This window comes from Emydura macquarii, unplaced genomic scaffold (genome assembly GCF_026122565.2).
Source record: "Emydura macquarii macquarii isolate MOO-44397 ecotype Brisbane River unplaced genomic scaffold, CSIRO-AGI_Emac_v2 contig_476, whole genome shotgun sequence".
NCBI classification, from domain to species: Eukaryota; Metazoa; Chordata; order Testudines; family Chelidae; genus Emydura; species Emydura macquarii.
Genome location: NW_027130613.1, coordinates 422996 through 443001, shown reverse-complemented (window position 1 = coordinate 443001; position 20006 = coordinate 422996). Strand labels below are relative to the sequence as shown.

At 40.1% G+C, this 20006-nt stretch overlaps 1 protein-coding gene across 4 annotated transcripts in view; it reads left to right on the top strand.

Annotated features, from left to right (window-relative positions):
* The window catches only part of APP (amyloid beta precursor protein), a 386748-nt gene that overhangs the window by 318423 nt on the left and 48319 nt on the right, over positions 1-20006 (top strand). For all 4 annotated transcript variants that reach the window (XM_067538217.1, XM_067538219.1, XM_067538215.1 and 1 more), the window contains 2 exons: positions 566-694; positions 2766-2865. In XM_067538217.1, coding sequence (XP_067394318.1) covers positions 566-694; positions 2766-2865 — 229 coding nt within the window. The remainder of the gene's footprint in view (positions 1-565; positions 695-2765; positions 2866-20006) is intronic.

The window sequence follows — 20006 nt, the reverse complement described above, 5'->3', positions numbered from 1 at the left end:
AGGGCAGGCTGTAAAAGGAGAGCAGGTTCTCCCAGCACTGGTGGGTGACACTGAAGTCAGACTCCCCAATCACCCACAACAGTGCTTCTGATTCCCCACACTTGTTATCAAGAAGCTAAAACAAAACATACACAGCCCCCTTTACTGCATTTCAGTCTCTGGCTCCGAATAAGCCACTAGGTCCAGTAAAGAGATAAGTTATTAAAACACAATTCCCTTTACCAAAAAGTTATCCTTACCCCAAAGGACTTACCCCTAGACGTACTCACTGAGAGAAATGTAACAGGTGGCATGTAAACCTGGCCAAGCTGGACACTCCCAGCCCTCTTGAGCTTCATATCTATCTGCAGCCAGTGCCCAGCCTCATAACGATATACTGATCAAGAGACTGAATGTTCTTCCCAGTAGTTGCACCTTCTTCGGTGGGCAGGTGCTGCAAGCAGGACCGTTTTAGTGTTTTGTCTCAGGAGAAGCCTCTGACCTCCAACATCCAGATATGCAGATATGTTCAAATATGCAGAAAAGTGTGTTGAACTCAGAATTTTCTCCTGCTTTTCCTCCATAGCCTCGCCACGTGTTCAACATGCTGAAGAAGTACGTGCGTGCAGAGGAGAAAGACAGACAGCATACCCTCAAACACTTTGAACATGTGCGCATGGTGGATCCAAAGAAAGCTGCCCAAATCAGATCTCAGGTAATAACCAGTAAGGAGGGCAAACAGTGTTTGAAATATTGCAAATCTACCATCAACGAATTTAAATAAACTTATGTCTCCTGAATATACGCAGTAAACTGTAATGCTATCTGCTAAATATTTGACTCCCTCTTTTACAATTTTTAATAAAATAGGGTCTTAAAGATTCTTACCAGGATTCCTGTAGTCATTTGTAAGGGTACTTTGTGGTGTCCATAAATATGAATCATGCAGTTTGCTTGTGTCTAACACACTTTTCAGCTGAGATCACTGTATTTCATGGCATGTTGCCTGCTGGATGTTTCTGCAACCCTTGATACATTTGTTTTGGGACAGTTTTCATATTTTCCTTGCAAATTACACAGAACGAAAAAGAAACCAGCAGAGCTGTAGCTGGCTTTCAAGATGTCAATTAAACTTGTAGATATAGTGGCTAAACTTGAAAATCTGTGCTGTATTCTGTAGAATCTGCTTCCCCCCCTCCCACCCCCTTCATCATGTAATTGAAAACTCTGCCCCAGCTGTGATTCTTGAACTGATAAGACATGCTAACAGCCAAATTAAAGACATGTAATTCCATGAATGTCATTGTTTACACTCTAAACCCCTGGTTTGAACACATATGCCAGAATTGGAAATTAAGATCATACAGTTTTAAAATCACTGGAATCTTAAATGTTCACCTCTAACTAGCCCCTGTAAGAATCTTAAAAATCACTAGCCATTTTGCCCTTAATATGACCATTTATTTGAAAATTTGGATTACTTTAAAACTGAGATTGTGTGCAACTAAAATCTGCAGCATACAGGGAAGTGTGGCAGTTGCTGCACAAGGAAGAATGGGAATTGGCAAATAAGAAATTAGAACAATAAATGCAGATGTATTTCTAAATGTACCTGCCCTGGTCCCTGTATTCTCTGCAGCATAGCAGAACTGCAGGAAGAGCAGATGTGAGTACTGAGATCTTGGTACTGAGGGATGTTTCCTCCTCTATGTTTTATTGACCACTAGAGCTGGTCAGAAAATTTTGGGGGGAAGGGTCTGCAGAAAATTAACTTTTTGGTGAAAAATGGAAAACCAAAATACTCCAATTATGAAGAGCTACCGAAGAGCCTCATTGGAATTGTAGTTTGGATGCCTTATGTTCCTACTTTCCTCTGCAGGCTGGGTTTCCTGGTCAGATTTCATTCTGCATGACGCACCATGACCATCCTTCTTGGTGGTGGGAGATGGTGCTTCATGGGAGTCTGACTGCCATGGTGCAGCATGGGAGATGAAGTCCGGCTGGGGAGCCCAGTTCATAGAGAATGAAGACATGAGGTAACAGAACAGAACTACGGCTACCACAGCTGCATTTCTGAAATGAATAATTTTGACTTTTGGATGAAAACATTTCAGGTTTGGGACATTCAGTTTTTCAACAAAATATCAAAATTTTCCACAGAAAGCAAACACTTTCCATAAAAACTTTTGTTTAGTCAAAACAGCAAGAGTCCTGTAGCACCTTAAAGACTAACAAATTTCTGTGGGCATAAGCTGATGCATCTGACGAAGTGGGTTGCAGCCCATGAAAGCTTATGCCTGCAGAAATTTGTTAGTCTTTAAGGTGCTACAGGACTCTCATTGTTTTTGCTGTATACAGACTAACACGGCTACCCCTCTGGAACTTTTGTTTAGTCAAAAACCCAGTTTTCCATCAAAAAGCAGGTTCAGCCAAAAAATGTTGGCCACCTTCATTGACACCCTCTTCTCATTCACTACTTGTCACATGTGAGGTAGGTAGAAGGAGGATGGGAGAGGATGTAGGCTAGAATGCAGGGACACAAGAAGGGGCCAGACAACAGAATCGTTGTCAGAAAGACTGTTTCTGTGTCAACTGCAGGAGAGAGCTGAACTGTAGAATAGATTTCATGATTGGAGGATTGCAGAATCCATGAGGCATGCCTCAATGTGTTTATACTGACTTCATCTGAAAACTGTGTTGCTCTGTATAAGATATAAATCTGCAATGATGATTAGTAAGTAAAATATTAATGATTTCCCCTCAAAATGCATCTTCTATTTCTGTAGGTTATGACACACCTACGTGTGATATATGAGCGCATGAACCAGTCTCTTTCCCTTCTCTACAATGTACCAGCAGTTGCTGAGGAGATTCAAGATGAAGTGGGTAAGTTTAACAGTTTATTTTTTGCATAAGAATCATGACGTTCTAGAAAGGAGTTGCGTGTTAATGTTAAAATAGAAAAAGAGTTAAAATACGATGCTTCCTTTTGTCTACAGTGAGTATAACTAGCAAATAAGAGGACAAACCTGTCAATGTTTTAAAACCACAAATGGGGACATTTTGGGGGGTAAAATATGGACGTACCTTTTATCTTCATTGATCTACTCTGGACTAAGATGAGCTTTCTAGAAGGACAGAAAGGAAAAAAATTTTGCTTGCATAATGGCCTCTCCCTCCTACATTGTCTTTCTTGGAAGTGGCTATCTTTTTTATAGCACTCGGTTAATTCTCACAGAACGTATGCAACGATGTCTTCACAATTTTTGTCTGACAGTGTATTAATTTACACTTGGGGCCCACACACTGTAAAGAAATCAGACAGCTGTTGACTTGTGTCACTACTGGGATGTAAAAGGCTAACAGTTTAAACGGTAATCAGCTGTTTAAACATTTTAAGCTGATTACCATTTAAACTGGGAACCGTTTAAACTGGGGGGGAGGGGAGTGGCAGCAGGGCTAGCTCCCCACCAGCGAGAGCAACTGGGGAGCTCTTGCTGGCAGGGAAGTGCAGAGCTCAGTGGGGGCGGGAGAGAGGAGGGAGTCACAGCTGGGCTTGGCTCCCTGCGGGGGAGGATGGAGGGGAGTTAGCCGCAGCTGGGCTGGATCCCCGCGAGTGGGTGGGGGTAGCCACAGCTGGGCTCCGTACCGCTTGATGGCAAGGAAACATGGAGTCCAGCATGGGGTTGGGGGGGGGGGTGATCCACAGCTGTGAAAGTGGGAGAGGCGCGGAGCCCAGCGCTGAAGGGCAGGGGGAGTTAGCTGCAGCTGGGCTCTGCACCTCTTGCTGTCGGGGAAAGTGCACACGCCCCCCCGCCCCCCAGTATTTAACCATTTAAACGTTCTGTTTTTAGAATGTTTAAACGGATTTTTAAGTGAACTAATTTTTACATCCCTAGTCACCACTAGACTTAAGATAACTGATGAAGAGCAAATCATGTTTCCTCCTTTTGGATATTTAATTCAATGTGATAAGTCTAATTTAGGTGTCTTGGGAAGACCCCAAGCAAAATAACTTGCAGGACTCAAGCATCTTTTCTTTGACTGATCATTAAAATGCTTCCAAGATGGCATATCTCCAGTTAAATTTCAGCAATTCCGTGTCACTCATTGATATGACATGGGAAATTTGAGAATGATAATGAGTCACACCACTGTAGAGTAGATGTTGATTCAGGTATCTACAGTGCTTGAAGTGCAGAGAATAGTTTTATCAGATTTAGATATAGTTTTAATAGCTTTAATACTTTTACTAGTTTAGTAGTTTTAAATAGGGTAGAGCTCGAGGGTCTCCTCCCCCCCCCCCCATCCTTTATACCTCATTCGGGTACCGGATTATGCCCAGAACTCTGCGCTTCAAACGTTGTGTCTCCTGCCCGTGATCCTTCTCAGTCAGTGAAGACCAGCAACCTTGCCTTTACTGCCTGAGAGAAGTTCACATCACTTCTAGGTGCAGTATTTGTCAAACTTTCCCCGCTGTACCCAAGAAGGATGAGCGCTTCATCTCTGGAAGTGTCTCATGGAGATGGCCATGAGACCACAATTGGACCCAGGCCACACCTCCCCCACCCCATGTACATTGGCTGAATCAGAGAGGAACTGTCTCCTGCTGTTATTAAGTCTGACTTGAGTGCTGGAGGAGCCACTCCCACAGACCCCACAGCAGGGCCTAGTGAAGAACTTAGGAAGCACTCTCATAAGCATAGGACTAAGTCTTCCTCCAAATTCAGCTCTAAAAAATTAGACATTCCTTCCATCAGCTTGGCCCAAGGGATGTAGTATGTACTAAGTCCCACAGGCATGAAAAGAAGACCTTTAAACGGTAGGATCCACTGGTTCCAAGCAGTGCTTCATTGGTACCACTGTCTCCGATGCCTCACAAAATCCCAGACTCTCCAGCACCAGCAAAGACTTCAGTGAGATCTGGATCTGTCACTGCTCCTCAAGGTATCTTTGTTCTCTCTTCCCTCTTCTCCGGACAAAACTATCACCACTGACATGTCCCTGCTAGCCGGGAAGTCCATATGGACAACCACACAATGGAAGGGACACGGACACCTCGAGAACCCAGGTTGCACATCAATATTCTGGAATTTTGAGCAGTAAGAAAGGCATGCGAGTTCTTTCTTCCACTCATTCACTCCCATCATATCCTGATTATGTTAGATACCACCACCACCATTTTCTACATTAACAAGTGGGGAGTGTGAAATCCGCAACCCTATGTGCAGAAGGGGTCAGTCTCTGGAACTAATGCATCAGCAATCAGATCACCCTATCCCCAGCCTATCTTCCCGGGACTATGCTTGCATAATGTTCTCACGGACTCACTCAGAAGGCACTTTGCAATTGACCATGAGTGGAAACTTCACAACGGAGTACTGCATGACATCTTCACACAATGGGGAACTCCAGCCAATTCACCTCTCAGGTCAACAACAAGTGTGCCACATATTGCTCCAGGGGAGCACTCAGTTATCACTCTCAGGGCAATGCTCTCCTTCTGTCCTGGTTGGATCAGCTCAACTATACCTTCCCCCAACTACTGCTCATACCTCGGGTGCTCCTGATTACCCCGGTCTGGCCCAGATAGTTCTAGTTCCCCAACCTATTGCACGTCATCCCGTCCGCTGATTTCCCCAACCTTCTGATCCAGTGCAGTGGCAGGATCAAGTATCCCAATCCATAACTGCTCCACCTGAGAAAGTGGTATTTGGATGGGTGTCAATGTTTATGTTCCTTGGCAGGATGTTCTCTCTAACAGCAGGAAATACTCCACTAGGCAGTGTTACCAGGCTAAATAAAAAAAATGCTTTTCCTCTTGGGCACAACAAAAGCTGTTGGACCAGAACCTGTGGAGATTTCCCTTATCCTGGACTACACTCTATCTTTGAAGACATCTCAAATGAAGACAACTCAAATATCTATGAAGTATGGAAATGGAAAGTGAAAGCACCTAAACTACACTGATGCCAGCCTTCCAACTTTTTTTATTTGTTCCTGCCAGACCTATTTTTTGCCTCAAAGATTTTAACCCTCATTCTATGATTTAAGCTCCTATTGCTGCTACAGTGGCTGTATGACCATTATCCTTCATTCTTCCCTGCATTCTTTTTTTCATAAGAGCTTTAAAAGTTTGCCACCAAGAGGTGCAAATATCTTAAATGTATAGAAAAGACTACAAAGGCTACCCAAGCAAAGCTGCCTTTGCTGCAATATCCACAGCGGAAGCCAAGCATTGTAACGGAGATGTCAGTGTCCTGCCACTGTGATAACACTGAAGCCAAGAGCAAATATTTACGTGAGGGGTGTGAAATTTTCCCAGAAAAATTCAGCCTGAGGCAGACATCCAACATGGAGAACTTCAGCCTGCAACATTGAAGCTTGACAAAGCAATAAGGAACTGAAAACTGAAAACTGGAACTTACAATGGGAACTTTTGGACAACCTTTTTAATAGGTAGTGCTAGACTTTTCCTGTTGGTAGCGAATACTGTACTTGGTACCTTTTTTAATCACAATTTTACTGTAGAAGTCTATTGAACTTATTCCTGATACTAAAGAACTCAGTATCCCTCTGGTTTGAGTACAGATCAAATTAAAACCTGTACTGTGTCAGGTCTGTATTCTGAAATGATTAGTTACTTTACTCTGCAAAAAAAGGCACATTGTATCACTGTAACAGTTTCAAGGCCAGAAATACTGAAGTTCCCATTAGAAAGACAAAGTTTCATGAAATACCTTTTGTAAAAACCATTGGCTTAGAAATTCTGAATCAATGAAAAAGCTTTATTACGTCCAGATATGAGTTTATTCACACACACAGTCTGTCTGAATAATGAATTGCCAGCAATAGAGCATTTGAAAATAATTATTTTCTGTAACTGGAGAATTGGTTTAGTTCTCTCCATGGTTATTTGCCTACTATTTCCAGTTCTACAGTTGACTGCAGAGCTCCTCATGACCCATTTATACCTTGAAGTATTAGCACCATAAGTTTTTTATTAAGAGACCTAGCCCTGTTTGAACATAATTTTTCAATAAATTAAGAAACAAATGCAAGCCTTCCTCAGCCCTTGAGCCTCCTGCCTTCGTACCTAGTAGAGAAGGTTTATCAATGGAAACGAGGTGTCCTTGTCTCATAAACAGACGAGAATATGTATGTAGCAATAAGGTCCAGCAGATGTACAGGAAGCTCTGCCCTTAACTTGGGAATCCCTTGAGAGCCCTATATTGAGCCAAGAATTCTAGCATAGTTCCATTGGGAATCCTGTATTGTGTCTGGAATCGTGACAGATGCACAGAGAATCTTCTATTTAACAGTTTGTAAACCCTTGCAGAGACTCTTGCATTGAGATAGAGAATCCAGCAATTTCACAGTGTATCCTCTGTTTAAACCAAAATTCCTGAAGTGGATTGTAGGAAATCAGGAGATTTTCAGGATGCTTACGTTGAAAACCAGATGAATGGAAGGTGATTTTAGGTCCCTGAAAAAGAGAGAGAGAAATACAGGACGCTTTCTTGTCCCACCCTGAAGATACTCTTTGTCCTGTGTGCACTGTATTGACTGCAGTGTTTGACATTGCTGGAAGAGAATTACATGGTTGAGGGATCCAAAATAACAAATCCAGTTCTCAAGTAAAAGCAACCCAGCCTTCTGCATATGGCAATTTGTCATTAACACATACAGTGAAGAAGGTGTCAGGAACTTAATTATGGTACAGTTCATATCAATTGCAGTCACTGCCTGCGGTGATTTCTCACTAGTTGGTAAGCATAGTTCATTTAAAGAAATCCTTACACGTACAGATATGTAAAAAGATCCATGCAACACTAGGGAACAAAGAAAGCAAGCAGCATTTGTACTGCATCCTTTTGCTTCTTAATACTGTTGTTGAGCAGGGCCCAAGAATAATTTTTTCAGGCCCAGTACAAACTTGTAACACGGGCCTCCTCCCACACACATACCACAATCCCTCGTCCAATACATACAATCTCATGAGCCATGAACATTTTTTTCCTCATGGTAATGGGGGTTGCAGCCTGGACTGGGCCCTCCAGGGCCTCCGGGCCCCAGTAAAGTGTACCTTTTCCCCCCTTCCCACCCCCCCGCCCCCCCCATGTGGAGGCCCTGTTGTTGAGTACTTGTATATCAAAGAGATAGGTTCCCTACATGTTTATTCTCGCTAGCTAGATAGACAGGTGTTATAAAAGTCAGTCTCAACAATAAGATCAAGAGCAGTGCTGGCATTGATGCTGGCTGAATACTTGCCCTTGGTGTTAGGAAAATAAATCAGCCTGTCTCGGAGGCACAATACTGGCGTGGATTTGGATCCAACTGTGTGTGTCTTGTGACAAAGCTTGTGACAATAACATATAAACAAGTTATTTGCCCAGGAAAATATGTCTGCTTCCCTGGATGCTAGTGATCTCTCAAAGGATATTGAGACAACACATGCTACAGTTCATGCCAGGTCATGATCTGTGACTGACACAGCCCACAGCATTGAGCATTGCTATTCAGAGATAGAAATACATTCCATGGATGTATGAGTGGCAGTGAGAGTCTGATGAGAACAGTAATATTACACCCACAACACCCAGGAGAATAAATTACCTGATTAGCCTGGAATTTGTATTCTCCTGATCTGATACATTTCATGTAACATGCAGTTTGTATAAAACATCAGGCAGAGCAGTGGTGGGGTGTAGAGGGAAGACAGTAAAGCCATCTTGACAAATCTATTTTATATCCTCTTCTGATTGGAGTACTTACCAGTGTATGGAAAAAGCAACCTATTGCCAGGAATGGTGCGGCAGGCACAGATTCTGAATCTTATAATGAATTCTGTTTATCAGTCAAACATGCAGGGGTCAGGCAAAATTTTGTTACTGCTTCTGCTGAGGTCAGTTCTCAAAGCAGTGTCTTTGGTTCCCAACTGGTGGCCCTCCATTGGAGCCAGCAGCAAGATTTGTGTCCCAGCCTGCTAAAGCAGTGCAACAGCTAATCTCTAAAACAATTGAGAGGATGGGGTAGGTAAATCTGATGCAAACTATAATTCTTTGGCAAATAAAATTACTGAAGCCATCGCTGCTTTGATTGCTCTGTCCCTGTGTGCCTTTTCTGCCTGTGAACTCCTCGTCTTGAGCAACATGTGGCAGTTTACACTGATGCCAGGTGCCAGCCAGAAAATATTTCTAAACAAAAGCAGTCCCAGCATTGGACACAGTTGAATGAAAGTGCTGAGTTTTGTATGTCATGTACAATTCAAACTATGGCAAAGCTGTGGCAAATCACAATGTCATATGGGCCCTCGTCCCCAGATCATCTGTAGCAGCAGCAGCAGCATTACAGTTGCAATTCCTCCATTCCCTGCCACTCTGTGCCTCTGGCCACAAAGATGATGAGACTGGGCAGACATACTCAAGCCCTGGGAGGCAGTGTGTGTGTGTATACATACACACAGGTGCACTTGCACACACATCATTTCCAATATTAATATGAACCTGCTCTCCCTCACAGAATCCATCTCACAGGTGTTTAGGTGTATGCAATAACATTAGCTTTCCAGAGAACACTCACAGTTTGCTGTGCAGCACTTTCCTCTAACTTTCCGGTATTGAACATTGCGATTTAATATTTTAATTGGTTAGAACTTTACTAAAATAGCATTGCGATGTTGCCTTTCATAAAAATGGTGTAAAAAATTCTGATCTATTCCCGCTAAAAGAAATGAATTCTGTATTAAGTCTCGCACAGTGTTTTTACAATCTTCGTATGCTTAAGTACTAATGTAAGGTGACCCAGTTGAGATTCCCTGATAGACAGCCAGGCTATCTCCAGCATATGCATAGTGGCATTGATAGTTCTGTGGCTAGTTTATATTGCCATATTTTGGGTGTTTTATGTATTTTTATGTTTACAATAGTTATCAGATATATTAAATCACCTGTTTTGAGCAGCTGCAATGTTGAATTCATTATAAAACTGCATTTTTGCCTTTGTTTAGATAGCTTATAAAGAGAGGCTTATCACAGTATTAGTTGCAACAAGGTGATATATTCAACAAGATGTGTGTATGTTTCAGACATTAATGACATAACTCTGCTGCTTTTTAATAGGCGAAGATAATTGACAGGTTGAGTGCCAGCTGTATGTCGCTTCAGGTTTTGTAAATTCTACACATCATTTGGCGTTTTGCAAGAGCCGAGGAGTCTGAGCTATGTATGTGTTTGAAGGCTCAGCTCTGTCTGCTGTTGAAGTACCTTTTGGTGGTTGGGGAAAAAGGAAAAAGATCTTAGGAAAGGTTTCTTCTCACACACTTCTGAGTCGCTCTCATCTTCTATCTAGATTACTAGTTTGTCATAGGAAAACTGATAGTGAATGCTAGGTGATTAAAAAAAAGTATTGGTGTCCTCCATTCAGAATGGTGCTCTCAAGTATTTTCATCATTGTATGATAGCCTCTCCATCTTTTGTAGTTACATGATGTATTGTGCTTTGCTAACTAACACTAATGTTCTTCAGTAAAGATGCTAATCCTGATTTTCCATGTACAAACTTTTTTTTAGAACTTAATCTCATAAATATTGTCAGCATGACTTTAGGTAACAAAAGAAATCAGCCTCCTCTGGAATATGCAGCCCTTTCACAGTATCTGCAGATCTTTACATTTTAAAAAGAAAATTTACAAATCTGGGGAAATACAGAACACTATTTTTTCCCTTGACTTGAAAGAAAGCATCTGAAAATCTATTGTATTTCAGTTTCTTCCTTTGAGAAGGCATGTTCTAGTGGTCTAAGCACTGGACTGGAGACCGAGGAACTCCTGAGTTCTAATGCTGACTTTAGGACTGTAGTGTTGGATAAGACAGCATCTCTCAAATTTAGCCATTTAAACTCTCTGCCTCAATTACCTCACTTCTAGAATAGAATATGCCATAATTATCTCACAGGAGCACTGGCAGAATTAATTAGGTCGTGTATGAAAAGCGTTTTCTAAACGGAGTGCTTATTATGATCAAAAACCACTAATTAGAATACCTGCCAAAATACCTACTGGGTGGATATAGAGTTTAAGAAAACAAGCTCCAATTTCAAGCAAGATAAGTTGGACCAACTTTCTAAGTTAAGGAGATAAACTTGTGAGCGTATATTTGCACACAGCTATCTTCTATGCGTAAACATAAGGAAGGCCCAGTCTTGACTGGGGTCTCTAAGCACCACCACAGCCTCAGTAAATAAATAAGGAATGTGTTCTCACAAACCAGATCAAATATGATCACTAAGACTAACTGACGTGTGCACAAACGCTTAGAATTTATACATGTATATTAGGTATTTGTGTATATAAATTACACATATGCATACATTTAAATTTGAAAATCTAGCCTTTTTAAAAGACTCTGTGAGTACTGCATTCTTCATCCCAAAAGCCCTACTACCTTTGAAATTTCCAGTTCATTTCCATTATGCCACTTGTCTTTTTAAACCCCCTGAATTTCAGAGCCAGTTCAGGATATGCTTAAAATTTCTAGTCTGATGAAAGTCTTTCAGTGAAAAAAATCAACACTCACAATGTTGACATCCCATTCTACCCCAGAAAAAAAAATCAACCAGAAAAAATAAAGTGTAAAAATGTAGAGAATTAATTTTTAAAAAGAAAAGAAAAATAACTATATCCCCAGCTGAGTTTTACCCCAAAAAGGGAAAAATCCCAGAGACTCCATTAAGGTAATTAGGATCTTTTCTGTTCCTATTCACTTTACATGGAAGGCACTCAGATACTATGGTGGTGGACTGCAGTATCAAACTGAGAGAGATTGGGCTTGAGATTTCAATAGAGCAAATAGCCATAGTCCATCAGAGACTTTTAAAATCAAGCATACCCCAGCCCCAGAATCAAAGATAAGCAACTTGTTAACAGACACACTTGTTGGGGCTGCAGAAAGGAAAATAAGGGTTTGATCCTGCTAGGTGCTAAGCACTGTGGCTTTATCCAGCAAAGCATTTAAGCATCAGACTGATCAGATGCTGAAAGCGGAGGACATGCTTGAATCCTTTGCTATATGGAACTAGAGTGCTCAACCTTTGCATGATCAAGCCCTAAATGGAGGCTTATTGAAGTTATGGTGAGTTTGTGGACAGGGTGACCTCAAAAAGTTCAGATCAGAATCCAAAGCTTTTCTGGGGTTTAACCAGACTTCCAGTTAAGGACTTTTGCTCTAGCTAAGTAAATCTTCTGTTTTCTAAACTAAACGTATTCCAAAGTGAAGCACTCCCATATAAATACTTCTGTCTATCTCTCTGCTTATATGGACTTCACCATTGTCATTTCTGATGTCCAACAGTCGTCATTAGACTTTATCCTCACATCACTCCTGTGAGGGAGGGGAAGTATTATTCCCATTTTACCGATAGAGAACTGCAGCATAGGGAAGATTTAAGTGATCTGGTCAAGGTCACGTAGGAAGTCTATCACTGAGCCAGGATTTGAACCTGTGTCCATGGCCATCCTAGCTCAATGCCTCATCAACTACCATCCTTTCTGCCAATACAGGGCATAAAGTTGCAGTATCTAAAATTGTGAAGTTGTATATTTTTGTTTAACAAAACACACGTAATTTCATAGGACTGGGATTATCAATTAAAATTATAGATTTGTACAAGACTGTAGCTTTGGATGTTTTTTTTTCCCTGTGGTATCTGGGCACATAAGTAATGGTGAGCAAAGATGAGAACTGAAGAGATGGAATATCTGTTGGTTATTAGGATACGGTCATAATACAGGATATTAGTATTTTCCTTACAGAACATTAAATTGGTGCTATCTTTAAGACTGAATTTACAGTTCTACTATACAAGATGGCTTTTTTCCCTCTTTCAATTTCATACCTCCTCTTAAAAATTGCTTCTGCCAGTTTACTTAACGGAATTGGGCAGGTAATAGATCTTGCACGGAAATGTCATTCTTTTACTGGAGAACAAAAGTATTAAATCAAATCATGAAGCTGCCTAGATTGCAAATATCAGTTTAAGAAAGGTTAACTCTGAAGAGGCAGACTCTGCGACTATATAGCTTTCAATCAGATGAAGTGGCACTGGTTCCATGAAGCATGGTCCCTCTTAGAGAAATGTCATTACTCCTTATTATAGAAAAATATTTGCACTGAATATATGCATAAGCGTGCCTTTGAAAAACCACAACTGCCTGAAAACTACATCTGTCTTAAACATGCTTAAGATAAATTTGACATGGTCTCCATTTTCAGTGTCAATATGGAGGGTCGACAACTGTGCCAAAGGAGTATTTGGCAATGTTTGGGGAGACTGCAAAGGTTCTCTGTGTTCAACTCTTCCAACCTGCACCAGTTATTAGTGATAGCTGAGGTAGACTGAGACACCCAAACCACACACTTTTTCCCTCCAGCCAAGCCTCTTTCTGCCAGCATCCATGAATAGTAGATACTAAGGCATCTCTGTGCCACCTGAGATCCTCAAGGTGCCAGGTTTGAAGCCACTTTGTGCCAGCAGAGCATCACAGACCTGCCAGACCATGGGCTCTGTAACTGCTGCTTCTAGTTCACACCTTCTACTGCATGAGAAATTTTCAGTTCCAAGTTGCTTGCTGAAAAACAAACTTACTGCATAATTCAGCCCTAGAATATTTTTAATATGCCATCTCAGCCTGTAAGATAAATGAATGGAATCATCTCTAGGGGTTCTGGATAAACTTTCCTGTAGTAGCAAATTGTATCTATTTACATAGCATTAGAGATAACTGTCCACAATAATTATGTATATATACTCCAATACTCTATTTATCTTGCCAATATTCCAGTCACTGTTCCAGGCAGTGAATGTCTGGAATCTTATCCAGAGGATTTAAAACACTGCAGCCTGTCATCTGAAGTATCCTGGTTAGGATAGGATATGCCACTATAACTAATGACATACAAAGTTAATGGTTTTTCCTCTGACAATTCTCTGTTCAGATGTGCTCAGTGGAAGTGCACAGATGTACATTGTGTTCATGAATAGCTGAACAGGGTGATTCTAGCTAAACATGATCTTACTTAAAAATAAATAGAAAAAGAATGATTGAAGCCATTTAATGTTACACAATAGCTGAGCTGAAGGAAACATTGCAGTATTCTCCTAACAGTGGGCTCCCACGCAACTGGGACATAAGAACTGCCATACTGGGTCAGACCAATGGTCCATCTAGCTCAGTACCCTGTCTTCCGACAGTGGCCAATGCCACGTGCTTCAGAGGGAATGAACAGAACAGGCAATCATCAAGTGATCCATCCCCTGTCAACCACACCCAGCTTCTGGCAAACAGGCTAGGGACATTCAGAGCATAGGGTTGCATCCCTGCCCATCCTGACTAATAGCCATTGATGGATTTATCCTCCAGGAACTTATCTAGTTATGTTTTGAACTCTATTATAGTTTTGGCCTTCACAACATCCCTTGGCAAGGAGTCCCACGGGTTGACTGTGCATTGGGTGCAGTACTTCCTTCTGTTTATTTTAAACCTGCTACCTGTTAATTTCATTGCGTGACCCCTAGTTTTTGTGTTATGTGAAGAAGTAAATAACATTTCCTTATTCACTGTGTTCACACCAGTCAAGGTTTTATAAAACTTGAAGGGACTGCAAATGATGTCATTTTTCAGCAAGATAGTGTCTACCGACAAGTAACTTTCAGATGCTTAATTTCATTTCCCAAAGTGACACCATCTGGGTATGGTTCCAGTGCACAGCAATGATTTCTTGTCATTCTCCTGATCTCTGCTAGAGAACCATGTATGCAAAATGTAAAATCTACTGAAATAAGGCATACTGCATTTATCTGTGCTTTGGTGTATATATGACTAGGATACTCATCTCAAGACTATTCAGAGTATCAGAATGCACTTTCCTGAGAACTGCAATATACACAGAACTGTGAAAAAATACGTAAGACCTTATGTAACAAAGATGTAATCTAAAGGTGCTCAGTTAAGATGTGTAGAATTCTGACACTTTGTTTTAAATCGGTGCCTTTCAAGTGAATTGAGTGTATCAGTAGTACTTTGCTATGGCGATATAATCAGAGGAACCCAGAGTGATCAATTAAAAGTTCTGAACTGATGTTTATAGCTACCTTTAATTTTTGTAAATCCTTCCTTGGTCCCAACTGCCACAGAAATCAATGGGAGCCAATGATTTATGTGGGATTTGGACTGGGTACTTAAGTACGATCATATTATATAAACCATCTGACATCTGGCTTTCTATTTTAAAGGCTGTGAGGATTTGGGGAATGTGTCCATCCGTACAATTTATGAATTCTATACATGATTAGGAACTCTGTTTACCAAGCTGCAAATTCCATTTTGAGAGTGCAGCTTTTGCCTCCTCTGTTTTACTGAAATTTCAAAGGTAGAAGTCAAAGGGCTAACAAAAGAGGGTTGTTGACTCAAGTGGTTGACTGTTGAATGTAGTTGCTCTCGACAAGAGGCTGGATGCTGCCCATAGGAACTGATTTAGCAGGGGAGAGGTACTTAACAACAAAATCACTCTGTCAGCTTCAACAGGAGACCAGGGAATAACCTGACAGAGGAGAATGGAAGGTTATAAAGGACAGAATTTCCTGTATTTGTTCTCACTCTTTGGCCGTTTGTCACTATCTTAAGATGAGGGAAGCTGCTGCAGGAGCCAGATGAGTTGGTGGCAGGGGATAAGTTGCCTGCCTGCTTAACTATCTGAACAGAAATGGTCCCCCAAGGACTCCCGGAGAAGAGTGAGCTGGAGCGAGGGAAAATGCATGCAGGGTTTATTAATTTTGCATGGAGCTGTGTGCTTCTCATGTGACTAAATAACGAGTAATAATGCGTCACATGTCTGCATGTGTTATATGACAAACCTATCCACATGGCCTTGGAAATTTAAATGTAACCCAAAAGTCTCACACCTGTGGTGGTGTTGAAGGAGAGGTGAGGTGGTTGTTTAACCTGTCAGGGGAATCTTAGGAGTTAGCACTGGTTTCAAGAGCAAGGCAGCTGGGCCCCATGTGTGCAGTTCTCAGGAAGTGTGCTAGACAGAGGGACTGCACTCTGTGTGTGTGTGTGTGTGCGTGTGCGTGTGCGTGTGCGTGTGCGTGTGCGTGTGTGTGTGTGTACACACGTACCTCAAAACTGGGAGAGCCTCTTCAGACTCTGGAGGCTTAAAATACCTGGGGTCCACAGGTTAGATTCCTCTCACAGCAGTCCCATGGGCTGCAGGCAAGGAGAGTCTGAGAAGATCCATGACATAGATATAGTTATGTATTTGAATTTTGCTGTGTAGTGAGAGGATTTACAGATGATTTATATCATCGAATTTTCTACATTGATAACATTCTATAAAATGTTTTATTTAATGGCTATTTTTCTAGAGTAATTTTAATTGTAAACCATCATTACATTATAACTCACTTATTTGGGATGTCCAGTTTATTTAGATTGCTCCCAGATAACCACTTTAGATTAGTCTGATAGAGAAGAGTAACTGATTAATCAGGACAGAATTGGCAAAAGTTCTGCCTTTATTCTGTATTCAACCAGTTCCAAGGTGTTTAACCAGGAGTTAAATAAGCGTGGAATTTTAAGCTTCAGGATTTTAACATAGGTAGTGCCAAGTCAAAATTAAAGTGCTGAAATGGAGTGAATGTTATTAATTATGGTGTTGTATTTCAGGTAGGTCTTTTCAGACCTTTTCTAATGGCCTTTTTGCTTAATTGGGGTGATAAGATGATCACCAGAGTATCCCAAGAGAATCATATTGAATTGAAGAAAATGTACTCTTAATTTGTTGATTGCATTAGCCACCAGACTGTTATATTTTTGAGCCCTTCTCTGTAACATAAGCAGAAATAAAATGACTGAGTCCACTCTGGTAAGAGACTCTCGTTATTCCACCCATCTCAGCAGAAAATGAAAGCATCTTGTTGATCAGTCTTATCTAGATGAGCGTTATGCGGATTTTTTGGCAAACTTTTAGGTTAAGCTAATATGTAGTGTAGCTGACATTGTTTTTACTAATTCTGTTTTTTAAGCATTTGGAGTATGGGTAGATTCTGTATGTTATGCAAGGGAAAACATTAAGGCCTCCATCTTGACACTACGCGACAAATGGTGTTGGATATGTTCTTCCCTGGAAGGCAATAAGTGTCCTTAGTCACTAGGCCAAACCACATCATGTTTTAAACAATCGACAAACTAGAGCTCAGCACTAAAGGTCAGAGAAAGTTTGTGAAGAGCTTCATGAAGGGGAGTGACATGGTTCCAGTTGCAGGTGCAGAAGATATTTATATCAAAGGTTTTCGGGAAAAAATGGAGATAAAAAGACAAGAATAGGAGATTGCAGTGGTGAAAGAGAAAGATGACCCAGGTATTGACAAGTATTTGAACTACAGGAATGGAAACTGGAAAGAACAGAATTTAGTATTTATATTAATCAAACCAATTTAAGTATTTTTGACTCCTAAATATTATTGACAGTGTCCCTTTATGAAGTTATACCAAAATATATGTTCTAAAATTATGTAAATACTATTTATTTTAGTATCTGTGTCTCCACAATTTTCAATGTGTTAAGGAAAAACAAGAAGTGTCATGGTGTTAAGAACCTGAGATCCATGCCCACCAGCTGTAAGTGGGCAGTCATGGCACCTCCGACTTTGAAGTCTGATTTTCTTCAGTCCCAATTTACATGCTTTTTCACTTGTTATATCTGTTTTAGGGACATGTTGTGGTTTGCTGCTTTTTAGGTTTCGCCTACTAATACTTTGAGAGAGGCATAAGGGAGGATTTCTTTAAGGATACTGGAACGCCAGGATTGCAGTTTTGAAATATTTGGACTGGCTTTATAAATAACTGCATTCCATTCAGAATTTGTAAGAAGGAGATGATGAACAGCAACATGCATTAGTTTAAGTGAGAATAACTGCTCTAAGAAACTTGACCTCTGGCTATGACAGCACATTTTCTACTTCAGAGGGAAACTGCAATGTAGTAATGTAAAAGACAGAATAATTATATCTAATTACAAAGCAAAGTTAATCACAGATTAGTGAAATCTGTCTTAAATATTTATTATTTTTATTTTAATCATCTGCTATTTAGAAGATAGTCTCATGTACTTGTAGAGTAGAGTGAGAAATTTTGCTATTTGAATGCTGGAAACTTCAAGATCTTTGAAGTTGTTTTTAAAAATAATATTGTTAAACGGACCAAATTTAATTAAAAAAGCAAAAACAAACAAACAAACAAAAAGTGGTGGAACTTAATGAAGGGGCCTAAGTCGTGAAATTGAGTTCTGGAGCCAAACTTTGACGTATGTCAAAGAAAGAGCAAGATCGTTCATTTTAGTTTTTCCATCCACAGCCACAAACCTCAGGTTTTAGATTCTTTGTTTATCCTACAAGCCAACTGTAACACTCCTGGCCTCAACTAAAGGAAAACGGCAGTAATTAAATATACCCCAGAGAGTTAATATTAACTAAATATAAACTTGCATTCATACATATACGCATATGTATTTTGGTGGTCTATATGTATATGTAGATTCACACACACTAATATAATATTTAGTAAATAGCTCTCTCACTAAAGGATTATAATTAATAACTACAGTTTTCCTTTATTTAAGGCAAGAATAATATATATAAGACTTCTAGAATTACATAAGAATCCCAAACCTGAGGTTTGTGGCGACCTCTGGAAAAAATGGAAACAAATGACTCTGCTCTTTCCATTACAAAATATGTCTTTGAAACTTTGATGAATCTTTGCCTGAGACTTAAAAAACTTGAGCATGTGTTTAACTTTACCCATTCGTTCAAATCTTATCTTTATTTTAGAAGTTCATTAAGCACAAGCTTAATTTCAAGCACATACTTAAATTGCATTGAAATCATAAAGATAAACATGTGCTTGTGCTTTGCTTAATTGGGTTCACTAAGATTCACTGTGCTCTTAATATTGCATACGACTAAGTGTGATCATTATGACTTTATCAAACACTGCAAAAAAACAGAAAGACACAATTATGCTGTATGAAATGATCCTTTTCATAGCGTGAGTCAATCACTACTCTGTGGGCCAGTGTGGCCAGAGTTTTATTAAATGTGACCTACCTACTGAAGGGAGCAAGAATGGCTTTTTTGTCTGTGTGGTTTGATCATAACAGAGATACTAGAGGTAACAGAGTCCAGTACATGAAGAAAAACAACAAGTACCAGGAAATAAAAGAGAGATGACTGTGATGATAATAATTGATAAAGGTGTAATGTTTTGGACAATTATTGTATAGACTTGGAAATGGGCCCAACCTGCAATGTTCAGAATGTTCATATTGAAATAGAAGCTTTGTCACCCACTTAGAGTTGAAATCTTCCTATTGCTATAGTTAGTTTCGGCAATTATCCAGCAGCTCTTCTGATTTGAAATCTTTTACTAATATGGTATGTAAGTCTCCTCTGTGAGGAACTGAGACCCTTAAAAAGCAACCCAGATCTGTGGAAAATTGTCTTTCACAGCTCTTGAGTTTGGCTTCGTTCAAGATTATACATCGGCACTGATGGAAATAAGAGAGTATAAGGAATAGCATAGTAGCTTTGTAGGCTCATCTAGAAGTTTTCTCTTATAACCATCAAAGCTTCTGTTCTAATAAGGTGGCAAAGCTTATGTTTTCACGATTCCTGGAATAAAACAAGTGAGTTTACTGAAGGCAAGTCATTTAAGACAATGTAAATATGTTTCCTAAGAACTCTTTCCTAGCCAAAAATATTTTTAAAAAACCAAACAAAAAACCTACTGTTTTACATGGTAATGGACCTGAGCCAAAACTCAAGAGACAAACACACCTGAACTTTAGAAAACATTTTATATGGATCTGAACATTATAGGTTGAGCCCATTTCCAACATTACATAATAATGCTCCAAAATATCACATATTTATGGTCATCTTCATTTCTCTTCTATTTCCTGGTGCTTGTTC